Source organism: Danio aesculapii, chromosome 8 (assembly GCF_903798145.1).
Source record: "Danio aesculapii chromosome 8, fDanAes4.1, whole genome shotgun sequence".
In the NCBI taxonomy this organism is placed as follows: Eukaryota; Metazoa; Chordata; class Actinopteri; order Cypriniformes; family Danionidae; genus Danio; species Danio aesculapii.
The window spans coordinates 38,895,359-38,909,952 of record NC_079442.1 but is presented as its reverse complement, the minus strand read 5'-3'; the positions used below and the strand labels follow the sequence as shown (position 1 = coordinate 38,909,952).

Genomic DNA, 14,594 nt, shown 5'->3' with positions numbered 1-14,594 from the left:
TGCAGGCCTAAAACATGTTCCAAGATAACATCAGTCTCTGGATCTCTGTCAATACAGCTGGAAATGTCAACTTAAGCATTTCACATCAGTAATGTTATCAGCATGTCGGGTAAATCATTTACTTGTTTTCAATAAAGAACTTTAAAGACTGGTTTCTCTTTAATCTACCAGTTTAGACACTTCAGATTGATCAAAATCACTTACTGGTCGGTTGCAATGCTCTGGAGATGAAAGTTCTTCTTGGTCATCATCAAAGAAGGTGCGGAAGTTGTCGGTCTTTGTTTTGGATGCAGTCCTGCTCTTGAAGTTGTTGCTTCTAAGTCCATCATCTTCATTGATGAAGTCTCGCTTTAGTTGATTAGCAGCAGATAACTTCTCCTCTTTGTCTTTTTTGATCTTCTGAAATTGCTTCACTGCATCACTTAAGAAGTTTTCCACAAGTTTATCTGCAAGAGTAGTCAAAGCTCTTTTGTTATCTAGACTGGCCTCCTCGATTGAAATATCAGCGGATTTCTGAAGACCATCAACTCTGGATTTCTCCCCCTCCAACAAGAGGTCCAAAATGACTGCTGGTGGTTCGTCTTCCTGCTTTTGTTTTTTAGATGTACCTTTATCCAAATTGTTGAGCAATGGCACAGCGGTCTCAACAGATGCATCCTCGAGTTTGAGAATGATGTCCCTGTCTCCGCCGTTAGGCACTGTGTGCGGACCTTTGTCACACTCGTTAATGATATTGCAGTCAATATCGTTAAAATCCAGGTTATGCTGAGATTTAATAAAGGTGCTTTGCTCAGTAGAAAGCTGCTTGATGTTGAGTTCCAATGGCTTGCCTTGCTCACGCAAAGGCTCTCTGGCCTCAGGATATAAATCTAGGTCAGATTTTTCTTCTTTTATTTTGTTTAGCAGATTTCTTTTCTCCAACTGCTCCTCAGAGGCTTTGTTGTCTCTTTTTGGCTGGTCATCACACGATGAATCGTCATCCTCTGTATCTGCACTGGCCTCAAACTTTTCTGGAAGACGTGAAATCTTGTCTGGCGGGGCAAATATACCATGTTTTTCTCTACACTCAAAGTATGCCACCCCGTCATAAGTTCCATTGTTACTTCCCTCAGGGTTGTCCAGTTCAACCCCGGCCCAGAATCCATTGGCAAAGCTAGTTTGTCCTTTGAATCTCAGCGTGCCTGGTTGTATGTTACTCACCAAAACCCTGTCTCCAATGCAGAAGTTTGGCAATTCGTCCTTTATTGGCAAGATTGGCATTTGTGGCTGTGAAGGGCCGGTGACGTCTTTAGAGCCTCTTCCAAGGCTATCGAGGTCTGTTTGACTTTTAATTTGGAAGCTGCCATTGGTACTTCCAGATTGGACACTTAGTTCTTCTTCTATTTCCTCCTCACTACTGTAGATTGGAGACTTAAAAGATTTTTCTTTGGGCTGTGGAGCAGTAGGGGATGTAGGCTTGGATTCATGGTTTAATGATGACTCAAAGGAAGACTCAAAGTCATCATTATAGACGTCGGCTGTGGGTGACTGGGTTTCTTTCATCCTTGGGGAATCCTCCCTCTTGACCAATGAGAAGTCAGAAGTATAAGAATGATCTATGACTGAAAGAGTCTTCTCAGCTGAAGGGTAGTCTATATGTTTGGACACCTCTACAGGAGACAGATTTGATTCAGTTAATCTCATGCTTTCTCTAACATCAGCAGAGTCTTGAAAGGCTGGCTTGTCAGCAGTATCCTTCTCAGACAATCTTTCCTCATCGGATTTAGCATTCACATCCTTCAGAGATGGCATCTGAAGCCCAAGATCCAGGTTAAGAAGAGGGTGAGAGTGCTGGTCAGATCGGTCATTCTCAGACCCTTCTGAATTTGCATATTCCAGTTCCTCCATAACACCTGACTTGTGGCTAGAAACCACACTCTCTTCTCCCGAAAGGAAGTCAATGTCCTCTGGCCTGGCTGAATGCTCTTTGACCAAGGAGGCATCATCTGACCGGTGGCTTGGACGATTTGGACTATGGAAGCTCCTCAAAACATCCATATGTTCTGGACTTCCCATAATTGGAGTTGGAGTGACTGTAGGAGGATCTTCATCTGAGGAAATGTCATCATGTTCTGATGAATACTTATGAAGTTCTGATGGTGCAATATCATCTACAAACATAACCAAACAGCATGCAGATTAAAAACAACGTATACTTAGGCAATATTGTCAATTTCAATATTTTTGTGTTTTAGTCGAAAAAGTATTTCACCTTTATCTCCTGATGTCTCCGAGGGAACAATCTCTGATTTCTCAGATTCTGTGACGATTTTCCAGTTCTTGCTAGTCTCTGGTCTGTGAGGGTAAATGTATATGCTATGGTAAGTATACAAAGGCAAGAAACATGATGGAGAGTATATTAAAAATGAGTGTTAAATGGCAAGGCTGACCTCTGAAGTGGAGGGGGTTTTATTCGAGGCTTTTCACTGGTTGACGTGGGTGTTTTAATCTGGGGTTTAGTAGCTGGAGTGCTGTCAGGCCCTTTACTCAACTCAGCCTTAGTCTTCTGAATAAAGTCATTATATGACTTGAGAATCAGAGAAATAGTCAAATATTAACACATACAGAATACTAAGGAAGATTTTTTTTACAGTCAATGAATATACATCAAGACATGCAATAAGATAAACAAAATAATGCTGCACAGAAACAGGTGAATATGGAAAACGCTGGTTGCTGACCTCCAACTGTTTCAGCAAACTTGCTTCCTGAGCCTTTAGTCGCTCTTTTTGCCTTTTCTTTTGCTCCTTCTTTAGCTGGTATACCACTGATTTGCGCTTACGGAGCTCATCCTTGAGGGCATGAATGCGGCTCTCAATATCACTCTGATCAGATGTGGTCTCTAGGGTAGGAATACAAAAGAATATTAAATAATCTCTACAAAGAAATACATGTTAAACCTTTGTCAACATTCCCATGCTGATAATTACTCATCATTGTGTGTTGTATACTAGGGTAGGTTGGTCTGCTTCGTCCATTCGTAGGCTCAAGCACTGGCATATCTTTGTTTACAAATCTATAATGTGTTTACTCCCATCAGATCTACAAAAGTACATTTATAAAAAGCGTCTCCTTAACTATGGCCTTAGGTCACAGGATATTTATTTACTATCTGTTCCTAAAGTGCAGACTGACATTGGAAAAAAAGGCTTTTCAATAAGCATCACTTTCGCATGGAATAATCTACAAACAAAGTTGCAGTTTAAAGAATTGATTTCACTAAATGCTTTTAAAAAGAGTATAATTGATTTAGAGAAACACAGGCTTATAGATGTTTTGAATAGTTTGTTTGTCAGTGTGATTCATGTTAACTGTCAATTGTTTTTTGTTTGTTGTCTGTTAGACCCATGTGACATGTATGCTGCCTATCTTGGCCAAGACGCCCTTGTAAAAGAGATTTTTAATCTCAATTTGTCTTTCCTGGTAAAATAAAGGTTATAATATTATTATTATTATTAATAATAATAATAATAATAATAATAATAATAATAATAATAATAATAATAATAATAATAATAATAATAATAATCATCATCATCATCTAATGTCATAGGGTTTTACCTATGTTTTCATATGTGGAGATTACAATCAACTTCCATCATTTGGCTTTTACACAATATATTTACCCGTTTGGCCTGCAAATGCAAAAGTAAATCTGCTGCAAGGACATTTCCTTTCACATCTTGTACATGTGCACTAAAACGAGGTTAAGGTGCAGGTTAGCGTGTATACATGCGACAATTCTCAGTTATGGGTTATAACTCTAACTGCTTATTGTTTTCTTTTCAAGAAAATAAACCATAAATAAAACTCCTTAACATGTTTAAATGACCATGCATGTCGGCAGCTTATTAAGCATAATAGGTTAAACATACGAGTGCATATAAATGAACCCATTGTCTTTGTAAAACCACAGCAGCTTCATGTGGCATTAAACATTACAGTCTCAATAAGGATTAAAAGTACACAAGTACAACATTTTAACAATTTGACCCACAAAAAGAGCATAGACTCAATTTCTTGCGGATCATTATAATAAGTAGACTTAAGTGGTTAGACCAAGAGAGATGCACACCCAAAGCTAAACACCAGGCATTATATATTGCTGGCACCGGGTTCCTCTTCCATTTTGCATCTCCTATTTAGTAAATATGTAAAGGGTAAACTGGCACTAGATAATTACGCCTGACAGGCATAGCCTTACTAAATAAGAACTATGACTTTAATGTAAAAAACAAAATAGTGTAGTGTATTAGTGTATTCTAGAAGTTGCAACCTACAAGGAAAACAGATCTGAACTTAATCCAGATAACTGCTAAATCTAATAGGAGAATGAAGGATCTTACCAGATGGAGTGGCTGAATGAGCGTCGCTGGTATGGGGCTCGCTGGCCTTGGAGCTGGAGTGCACCTGCATCTTACTGCTTTCGCTGGTGCCAATGAGAGTGCCAGGCCGGCTACTGTCTGAATGTCGAAGAGAGCTGAGGCTGGCTTTCCCTGGAGGAGACTGCAACACACACAGGAAGAGGGATTCAAGGTCAGGACATGTAAAATCATACTCACCATAGAGAGCTACAATCCACCCTGATTCAGGTCACAACACATTGAAAACAACTTTGCATATCTACAAAACTAGATAAGCATATCTACAAAACTATATTCTGTGCAAGATTATTTTACCTGTTTGCTGTCTGTGGCAATAAACTCGGCTGAATAAAGGGCATCGACGGCAGAGTTGAGCTCAGAGACAGGCCGATCTGAGGAAGGACTGGCCAGTTGCTCTGGAACAGACAAATCAGTGTGAATGCTGGACACTGACAACGCCACGGAGTCGTCATCTTCGCTGCCTGCTTCTGTGAAAACATCCATGCATACAAGATGTAAGCAAAAATGAAAATCTTTACAGAGGCTAAAAGGACACATTAATAATATGGCAGAAGAGGCCGTGCAGAACTGTAATGCTACCTCAGATAGAGGATGTTAAGATCAAGGTAAAGCAGAGTTCCTAAACTCAGTTTGATCGTGACAAAGAAAATAAAAAACTCATTTCTTTTATAGAATACAAACAGACAATTCAATCAAGAATTTGACCAGAATGGCCCAAATTAACCACTTGCAAGGTTTATACACATTTTTACTACTAAAATTCCAGGACTGCACACTCAAATTTATTACAGCTTATCAAAAAATATGTGACAATCTATGCAGTTTATATTTATTTATATGTAAAATAGTTTTAAGAAAGTATCTTGCTGTCTGTGTGAAAATTTTAGAAATGTTGGCTTGTAAATTGGTTTATTTACAGATTCAATTCACGATGGGTTGGGATTAAATCCACAAGATGCTTACCTAGACTCCTATGCTCCCTACCATTTATTCATAATGTACTAAAAATTCAACATCTGACTAGTGTTTTTATGGTAACAAATACTCTTTTAGTGTGGAAGGATGTTAAGTAATATTTATCCATCCCAAATAAGTTGTGTTCCAACTAACCTATTATGCTTAATCCTGATTTTCCTACTACAATACAGAATATTGAGATGAAGAGGAGTGTAGGAATTGGGTCACCTATTCGTTGATGGCCAAATAAAATCATTTGAGGAGTTCAGACAGGAACAGTAAAAATTTTTATAAATTCCTGCAAATTCGACACTTCTTAGAGTTAGTTAAAAGAAGGTAATATACAATTTGATTTTACTGAAATAGAAAAACAGCTTTTTCTTCATTTTTTTTTTTCAAAAAAAAAAAAGATCTCATATTCATTGCGGTTTAATACTGGCCCTTCAACCTTTGATTCTTAAAGGGTAATATGGGAAAAGGATTTGGGGTCTATTTTAAGTGATGAGGAGTGGCTGCTCAAATATCTATCCCAAAAGTACTTCAATTTCAGTTCATTAACAAAATTATAAATGTATTTACAGGATTTTTCTAACCCCTAGTTCGCTCCCATAGAATATTTCCCAATTGTTCCCAGATATGTTTCAAATACAAGTTAGACAGTAATGCGTGTATTTTGGGATTGCGACAAAATCCAAATGTACTGGAAAGAGATTCACAAAATTATTTAAAAAATAATTGAAATGATATATGTATATGTGTATGTATGTATATATATATATATATATATATATATATATATATATATATATATATATATATATATATATATATATATATATATATATATATATATACATATACATATATACACATACACACACGCACAATTATTATTGTGGTTAACCGGAATTCTACCACTGGAAAAATTAACATGTGCTTTACATCAAAAATCTGAGGTGTTCCGGCGCATTTGGTCCTCCCTCTAGATTTTTCTTGAGGGTACTCAGTGACTAAGTCTTTCTAAATTTGTTTTATAATCTCTTTATTTTTGTCTTTGCTTTGAAGCATTTGTATGCATTTGTTAGAATTTCTAACAACAACTGTAGTTAGAGATTGTTTCTGAACACTGAATTATGGTAAAAGCAAGTGAAGCAGAGGCGAAGCTGAAACTGTCAGTTGCTTTTTACCCCACACAAAAAAACATCACATGAAGGGATGGACAGCGCAATTGTATTGAAAATTTACCCAATATCATCATCTCAGATATATTCAAGTACAAATATTTGTTAAACAAATTTTCATGATATTTCCAAAATATTTTTTTTCAGGCCTGGAAAATGCCTCAAAATTCCATGAATTTTCCAGAACCCTGTACTTGCCAAGTAAACGCCCATTTATACTCCAGTTTAAAAGGTTAAAGAATATAAACTGATGTGACATATACCATTCTTTAGAGGGCCATTCCTTCTCTATGTTTTACTACACACTCCTCACCTTGTCCTGTGGGGCTTAGTCCTCCGCTGATGTGACTGTGCTCATTTTCCCGGCTGTGCTGCTGCGTTTGGGTTCTGCTGCGTGGCTGTTGCTGTTTCTCCCAGGCCGCCAGAGCTTGTTTCTCCATCCGCCGCACTTCGGCCTCCTCAACATCCAGCCTCTGCCTCCACTCCAGAAGTTCCTCAGCATGTCTGCGCCTCTGCATCAACTGCTGCTCCCTTTTAGTGAGAAATCTACAGGGTGAGCGAAAGCGACAAAAAGACAGACAGGAAAGGCAGAAGAAGGGAAAACGAGATTGTGTAAAGCAAAGTGATACGATTTGGAGGAACCACCACAAAAGCAGGCAAAGCAGACGTCCAAACAATGCCACTCACCCACCATCTTCACACACCACATTAGTCTGTTTTTCAAAGCATTTGAACCCATAAAACCTTCAAACAAACACATTCACACTCCAAAACATGCTTCCCAAAATAGACTTGCATTTATTATAATAGGGAAATTGCAATTATGCATTTAACATATCCTTATCAGGGTAAAACTCATGCATCCGATGCAGTTTATGGGTAAAACACACAAAAACAACAACCTGACACACTGAAACACACAGGTTCCACCCAGGGTTTGACAAACAGTGTTACGCTTTTGTCTCTGTAACTGCAATCCTGCTAAGCAGTATCATTTTTTATAGCATATGCCATTTATTATTATAATTGAGCAAATGTCCATTATTTTTTACACACAGATAATATTCAAATGCAATACAAATATATTAACCTGACACACTAACAAAGCATACCAATATTAAAAGTGAAATAATCATTTCACATGCTCTATTGAATATTACAGCATATTAATATTTTTCTATCAAGATGCACCAGGTTGTGGTTCACTGAAGGCACATCAATTTTTTTATTTTTAAAAAATAGAAATGCCCTCTATGTATCATGACTTTGGTCTGGGAGATCCAACCCGCCTTTTCATTTCATGGAATCAAACCCGCTTTTTCATTGAGATTTAAGACAATTAAAAACATGTTAGAGAAAAACAGATGGCTTTATCTAAAAGCAATCGTCCTGCCTCGTGAATACAGCGGCCATCTTCATCTAACCATAAATTCTATTATGTTGCCTCAGTCATATATACTCATTAGCTCATCGCGGGCTACACTTATTTAATCAGGGGCTGGAGTTAAGATTTACTGTGGCCATTGGGCAGATGAAGAAGTCCTAAACTAGCATTATTCAGAAGCATACGATATATCAGTCTGACTGGCCTGTCTGAAAAGACATATTCCTACTGGTCTCCAATCAGCACGATACCAAGTTCAAGAACTTATTTACCAGAGAGGCTTTGTGTTTACTGCATAGGTGAAGCTGCCTGGGATGGATTTCGCCCACAAAAAATTAAGAAAACTAAATATAAATGCAAATTGATAATGAAGCCTAATTTTGGGATCATCAAGATTATTTGCAATCTTGTTTTCATGACAGTTAAGCTACTTAATTTATTCACACCTTATTTATGTAATGCAATTATTTAAACCATAGGTCTCAAACTGGATTCCTGGAGGGCCGCAGCTCTGCACAGTTTTGTGCCAACCCTAATCAAACACAGCTGATCCAAATAATCAAGGTGTTCAAGACTACTATGGACTATTAAGCAGGTTTGAGTTGAAGGTGGTTGACGCTAAACTATGCAAAGCTGCCTCCAGGAATTTTAAGACCATTGATTTAAATGATACTTGCACATTGTATTAGTATCTGCCTCAAATCTATGAGCATTTACAAAATTCCATTATTTATATATACACATACTATACCTTTAAAAGATCTAAAACCATCTTTTAGGGTGAAAATGTTCTTAAGTGTCATGAAAATACTGCAAATTACATTAATGCTCATAAAACAGGCTTCATGCATGCAAAATATATTTTATTTGTTCCTTTTGAACTGGAGATGTGGACATTTTTGTGAAATTCACATATAAATTACATTCACATATATAAATACAAGACAGACCAGCATCAAAGCAGACTTGATCTGACAGGATCACACCACAGAGACAAAAGACCCAGAAATCACTCAAATAACCAACCATGATTTAAACAAGTTTGATCTTTGGCTTTGGGATTGACATTAATCATTTCAAAAACATTTACCTGGATCTGATCAACAAATAAAATCTTGAAAAACCAATCATGGAGGATTTCGGTAAATACATTGAATCACTGGAAATAAAAATCATCTCAAATAACAATGATTAATTTTAAACTAGCTTTAGCCAAAGAATCAGCTTATTTCAGCATGGTGTAGCTGGTTCGTTTTCATCCATCCATTTGTTTTTCTGCTTTTATCCCCACCAAACCTCCTCCCCCCCACCCACCCAGCTGTGGCAGTGGATGAACAAAAGCATGCTCCATGGGAAATAGGTGCTGAGAGGGGGACGGGAAAAGAGAGAGAGAGAGGAGGATTATGAGTAACTGTACCTGACCAACTGGCTGTAGATAAAGAGCTGGAATTTGGGGTGGAGATTTGGGAGACAGACAGAAAGAGAGGCCCAGTGATGAGCCGTAAAGACAGAGAAGAAATAATGGACAGGAGAGCAGTGTCTAAACGAAAGAGAGGAGAGGACAGTCAAATATCAAGAGTTGGACAGAACGAAACAAGAACAGAGAAAAGAGAGACATATGAAGCACACAGATATGGAGACAGAGAGAAAGAGAGAGAGATTGAGTGTAAACATGTGTAACTTTTTTTCCATGTAGCTACTGTGCAATAAGCACATCAACCTGTTAGTGAGTGTTAGCGGTTCACTACATGCTGCAAATCTTTAACAAGGCACTGCTGTAACCGTTATACATAAAAACAACTTTAAAAATGATCAAAGACACCACGCATCTATGAATCAGATGAAAGGTCTCTGTAATTACAAGGTTTCCTGTAAAACCAACCTTGAAACGTTTAAACTGATCTAAACCGCAGGAGAATCTCACATAATCAGAAATGTCTGCAAGATTTTAACAAATAAAATAATATTTGCAACCGTTCAAATATTTTGGATTAGCACAAAGTTTATGTAAATTGGTGGATTTGTTCTCATTTGAACCCATTTATAATTTAAAATCTGCATAAATGTAAAGCAGTACAAATAGTAATGCAATTATGTATATGTTTACAAGCATTTATGCTGCTTTATATTGAGAAAATGCGAAGAAACACATAGTATTCGGAAATTATTCAAATTTTAAACTTTTTTGGGATTGTTAAAGGGATAGGTCACCCAAAAATGAAAAAAAAATGGCTCACTATTTACACACCCTCGTGTGGTTAGAAACCTTTATGATATTATTTCGTCTGTTGAACAAAAAAAGAAGATATTTTGAAAAGGCTGAAAACCTGTAACCATTGACTTCCAGAATAGGAAAAACAAATACTATGGAAGACAATGGTTAGTTTTCCAACATTTTTCTAAATATCTTCTTTTGTTTCTTTATTTATTTTTAAACAGTAAATAGTGTGTAAATTATGGTAGAATTTTCATATTTGTGTGAACTATCCCTTTAATATACACAATAGTAGTATAAATTATTTTTAAAAAATGCCTATATTTTGTGATACACAACTTTTGTGCTAGATAAATAATCCAGACATTTCATGATGGACCTGTGCATGTGAAATTCCCCAAACAACAAGTCATGTTTGAGTCACTAACTGTGCTAATTCATTTGCGATAAAAGAAATAAAATACACTAATTTATTAAATAAGCTGAATAAAGGGAAGAAAATCTCTCAAAGAACACAATTATCTCTAGCTTTTACAAAAAGCTGCCTAAACCGGATAACAAATTACATTGAATGAAAGACAGGATAAAGAGTTTATATGGATGAGCACGAAGTAATTATAGCTGGAAGTTGTACAAAAGAGATCTTCATGCTATTAGTAAGAGCGAGGGGAAAAAAATGAGCAGAAGCGTGTGAACGGTGCTCAAAACGTAACACAGCATGTGATTAGTTGAATCAGACAAGCGTGAAATCCCCTTCCCTCTGTGTACCAATTTTACTCGCAGGACAAAAATATTTGTGTGTCAGTGCTATGAAAAATTCCGGAACAATGGGACGACCCTGCCAGGATACGATGATAAACAAGAACCTGTTGTCAAAGCTTGAGTGGTTGAAAAATGGGGGAACGAAATCACATACAATGGACAAAGCATTTAGAGAACATGTGGAGGTTATGAAACGTATTAGAGACTGAAATCTGGATGGCAGAATGTACTTCCTGTTTACTAGTGGCATAAGCAGACGACTCTCTATATTTAAAATGTGAAAGATTCCTCCTTTCATTAAGGGAGAGGGATGTTTTCCAACACAGAGCACGCTTATGTTCAAACCAAACACCGGGTACACAAAAACAAACACTTTAAAAAGTCACATGATCAGCAAGCTGGAGTCGAAGTATTGTTAGTAGTTTTAGCAAGTCAACGTAAATCATGTATCGCCCCCTAAGCACACTAAACATATAGTGTTTGTTTAGCTTATTGGAAGAGGTCTGCATTTAGGTTTGGTTGATAGAATTAAATGTGCAAAGATCTGATTACATCTTAAACTAATGCACGACTTTATTGGACAAAGGAGAGGTGTTATTAAAGAATAGAGGAGTGACGAGTGTAAGCGTTATTTACTTCTCATCCATGTGAGAGCGCATCTTTTTCAGTTTCTGCATGATGCTGCTGGTTTCACTGCCTGATACAGACATGGGGGAGGGGCTTCGGGTGTCTGCATCTGTCACAATCACACTGGGCGGAGCCGACGACTCTGCCACACCTGACACAGGTGACTCCTGTAGACCATTTGGGGGAGAAAAATAAATTAATGTTTGTAACGTTCACTAAAGCACAAGTACAGCTGTTCGAAAGGCATGACTGACCATCTTTGTGTCTCCAGCAGTCTTGAGTCGCTCTTTGAGTTTGAGGGTTGTGTGTCTCATTCTCTCAATCTCCTCCTGCTGTTTGAGGAGCAGCTGTCTCTCTCTTCTCGCTGCTTTATTGGCCTCCTGGAGTCGTTTAATCTCCGCCTGTGGGAGAAATAACAGCAATTGTTTAGTTTTTTTCCCCCTGTATGGCATAATTTACAGTGTCTATAGAAAATAATCATACCCCTTTGAAATAATTACTTCATTTAACATACAGCCTCAAATCGAATGACATTTTTCACTTTAACTTTTCCAGCCTTTGAAATGTTTTTCTCCTAACTTCTGCCTTTCTACAACTTTATCCCGAAGGTCTTTTGAAAGCAGGGTATAATGGGAGTAGGGATTTTCACAGGGTATGATGATTTTCTATAGGCAATGTGTGTAATTTGAAGGGGGGGGGGGGGGGGGTATAATTTCCAAAATTCAAATTTATTTTATTAAACTATTAGGAAAACCATATTTTATCCATGGTAATACATGGGTAATAGTTACTAAAACATGGGTAATAGTTACATTTAAAAAAAAACAACAACCTCCAAATAAAAAGCCATGATTTTTTATTTGAGCCTTTCGATTTTTTCTCTCCTAGGGTGATTACATTTTGTTAAAGACAAAGTAATAGCATCAGATGTAGCAGATTGATTTTATGGCACCATGTTAAACTTTGACACCTTTAGGGCACTCACGTACATTAAAAACAAATACAGGCCACAGCTGAGCATGGAGGATGCTACAAATGGTATTCTCCTAAATTAAACGAAAAATAGAATTGGGTCTATTGTGTGCTCCGTTGTGTGCAAGGTTTATATATTTATAACCACCTTAGAAGATATTAGGGGTCGTGAGTCACTGGCATTGTAATTTTGGTGGTCACTGGCTGAAAAGTTTGGGAACCCCTTGCTTAGAGATAATCAATGTCAGATATAATTTTACCTGTTCCTGCTGCAGTTTCATTATCAGGCCCCTCTGTTTCTTACGAAGTGGGGGCATCTTATCATCCTCTCCTTTATCCCGGAGACGCCTGGAGGAAGATGAAGATGAGCATGTTACTACAGTAACTACACACATATTATCTTTAAAAGGACATTGCAAAGGTCAAGTCTAATTGTTCAAATGTAAACAGAAAATCAGGGTTTCTGCATGTTCCACAGAGTCAAATGTAAGACTTTTAAATACCTTTTTTAAGACCATTATAAATGAAATTTCAAATTTTTACAGGGCAAAACGCTAAGGAATTTTTTGTAATGGCCAGTAATATTTTTTACTTGCCCCATTAAAAATAAAATTCAGTTTTTTCCTGGCCACATTTTTTAAATAATGTGTCAAAACATAATATATACATATATTTTTATTACAATAAATTGTTAAAACAATAATAAATTCACAACATACATTTATGTATAAATATATGCAGAACTTTGAAACAAACGTTATTGTAAGGATGTAAGGAAGATAATCAAAACCATATTGGTAGAGTTCATCAATTTTACTTTTGTTTAATGTTTTTTTTTTCAGATGGATTGTTGGTTGTAGCGATCGTGTGGCTTTACATGGACAAAGAAAAATTAAGACCTGTTTAAAACTATTTAAGACATCCCATTTTTTAGTGAATTAAAGACTTTAAGGCCTAAATTGTAGTTTTTGAAATTTAAAACATTTTAAGACCCCACGGACACCCTGAAAATGTATTTGAATGTTACAAAAGTTTTGATTTAAAAAAAAGAATCCTAAAAAATGTATTTAAAGAGTATTTAAATATATGGAGCAGCAAAACAATTTTCACCATGAACAACAAGACATGCTTATTCATTACCAAATAACATACATCACAGTGACTTCTATTTAGATTGTGATAATGAAGACTAATAATAATAGCTGCTGAAAATCTGCTTTGCCATTACATGAATACAATTAAAATACAGATTTCAATATTTTAATGGTATTAATAATAAGTTCAAAGTTTTAATATTGTCACATTGTTAAAATTAATTAAATTTTGATAAAAGTTTTGATCAAATGAAAGCAGTTGAGCATACAAAACGTCAAAAAAGCTTCTAACCACAAACATTTAAATTTCAGTTTATATACTGAGTGATACTGAATATTAAGTGTAAAAAGTAAGGTAAGACTTTATTGTATTCATTTGACTGGAATTAAATCAGGCCATGTTAATATGGATGCAGCCTTGGTTAAATGAGAAGTCATACATTTATTTCAGTGGCAGTAAATGTTCTTGGATTTTAATGAAAGTTTATGTAAAGAAATCAGTTTAAAGAGAAAGAATTGGCTCAGTCAGACCAGGCAATTATTTGAAAGCACATGGGGTCCAGTGTTTCCTCTAGGATTTTTTCCAGCTGTGGCAGCAGCCTCTTACACAGATCTACCAACTACCTGTGGCGTTATTTCGATGACAAATGTCGTGAGCGCAGTATTACAAGTCGAGATTGCATTTATGTAATACGGCCATGCGAATCTCTTTGATTGAGCGCCGATTTCCTCTGTTCGTGCACAAAACTTCTTGCACGGCCTCAAATTTACGCTGCTCAAGTGCAGATTTTCTTGTGCGCTCTTAAACAAACGCTGCTGAAGAGCATATTAGTGCATTTATGTAACAAGTATGTCTCCAAGATTTATTAGATTTGATAGGAATATTTATGCATGTCTCCAACAGACGTACCGAGCGGCATTAATGCGTCCTGAAGTAAAGTGAAACAGCCTTAAACTCCAGCAAGATAAAGTCATCTA

General features: G+C 36.6%; 1 protein-coding gene across 6 annotated transcripts in view; it reads right to left on the bottom strand.

Annotated features, from left to right (window-relative positions):
• cep350 (centrosomal protein 350) overlaps positions 1-14,594 on the bottom strand; it is a 52,370-nt gene that overhangs the window by 4,133 nt on the left and 33,643 nt on the right. For 3 of the 6 annotated variants that reach the window (XM_056463920.1, XM_056463923.1, XM_056463921.1), the window contains exons 26-36: positions 12,783-12,870; positions 11,805-11,951; positions 11,560-11,717; positions 9,364-9,486; positions 6,876-7,108; positions 4,719-4,891; positions 4,386-4,545; positions 2,721-2,881; positions 2,430-2,566; positions 2,252-2,334; positions 205-2,150 (exon numbers count right to left, since the gene is read on the bottom strand). In XM_056463920.1, coding sequence (XP_056319895.1) covers positions 205-2,150; positions 2,252-2,334; positions 2,430-2,566; positions 2,721-2,881; positions 4,386-4,545; positions 4,719-4,891; positions 6,876-7,108; positions 9,364-9,486; positions 11,560-11,717; positions 11,805-11,951; positions 12,783-12,870 — 3,409 coding nt within the window. The remainder of the gene's footprint in view (positions 1-204; positions 2,151-2,251; positions 2,335-2,429; positions 2,567-2,720; positions 2,882-4,385; positions 4,546-4,718; positions 4,892-6,875; positions 7,109-9,363; positions 9,487-11,559; positions 11,718-11,804; positions 11,952-12,782; positions 12,871-14,594) is intronic. The other 3 variants (XM_056463925.1, XM_056463926.1, XM_056463924.1) reach the window with 2 other exon arrangements.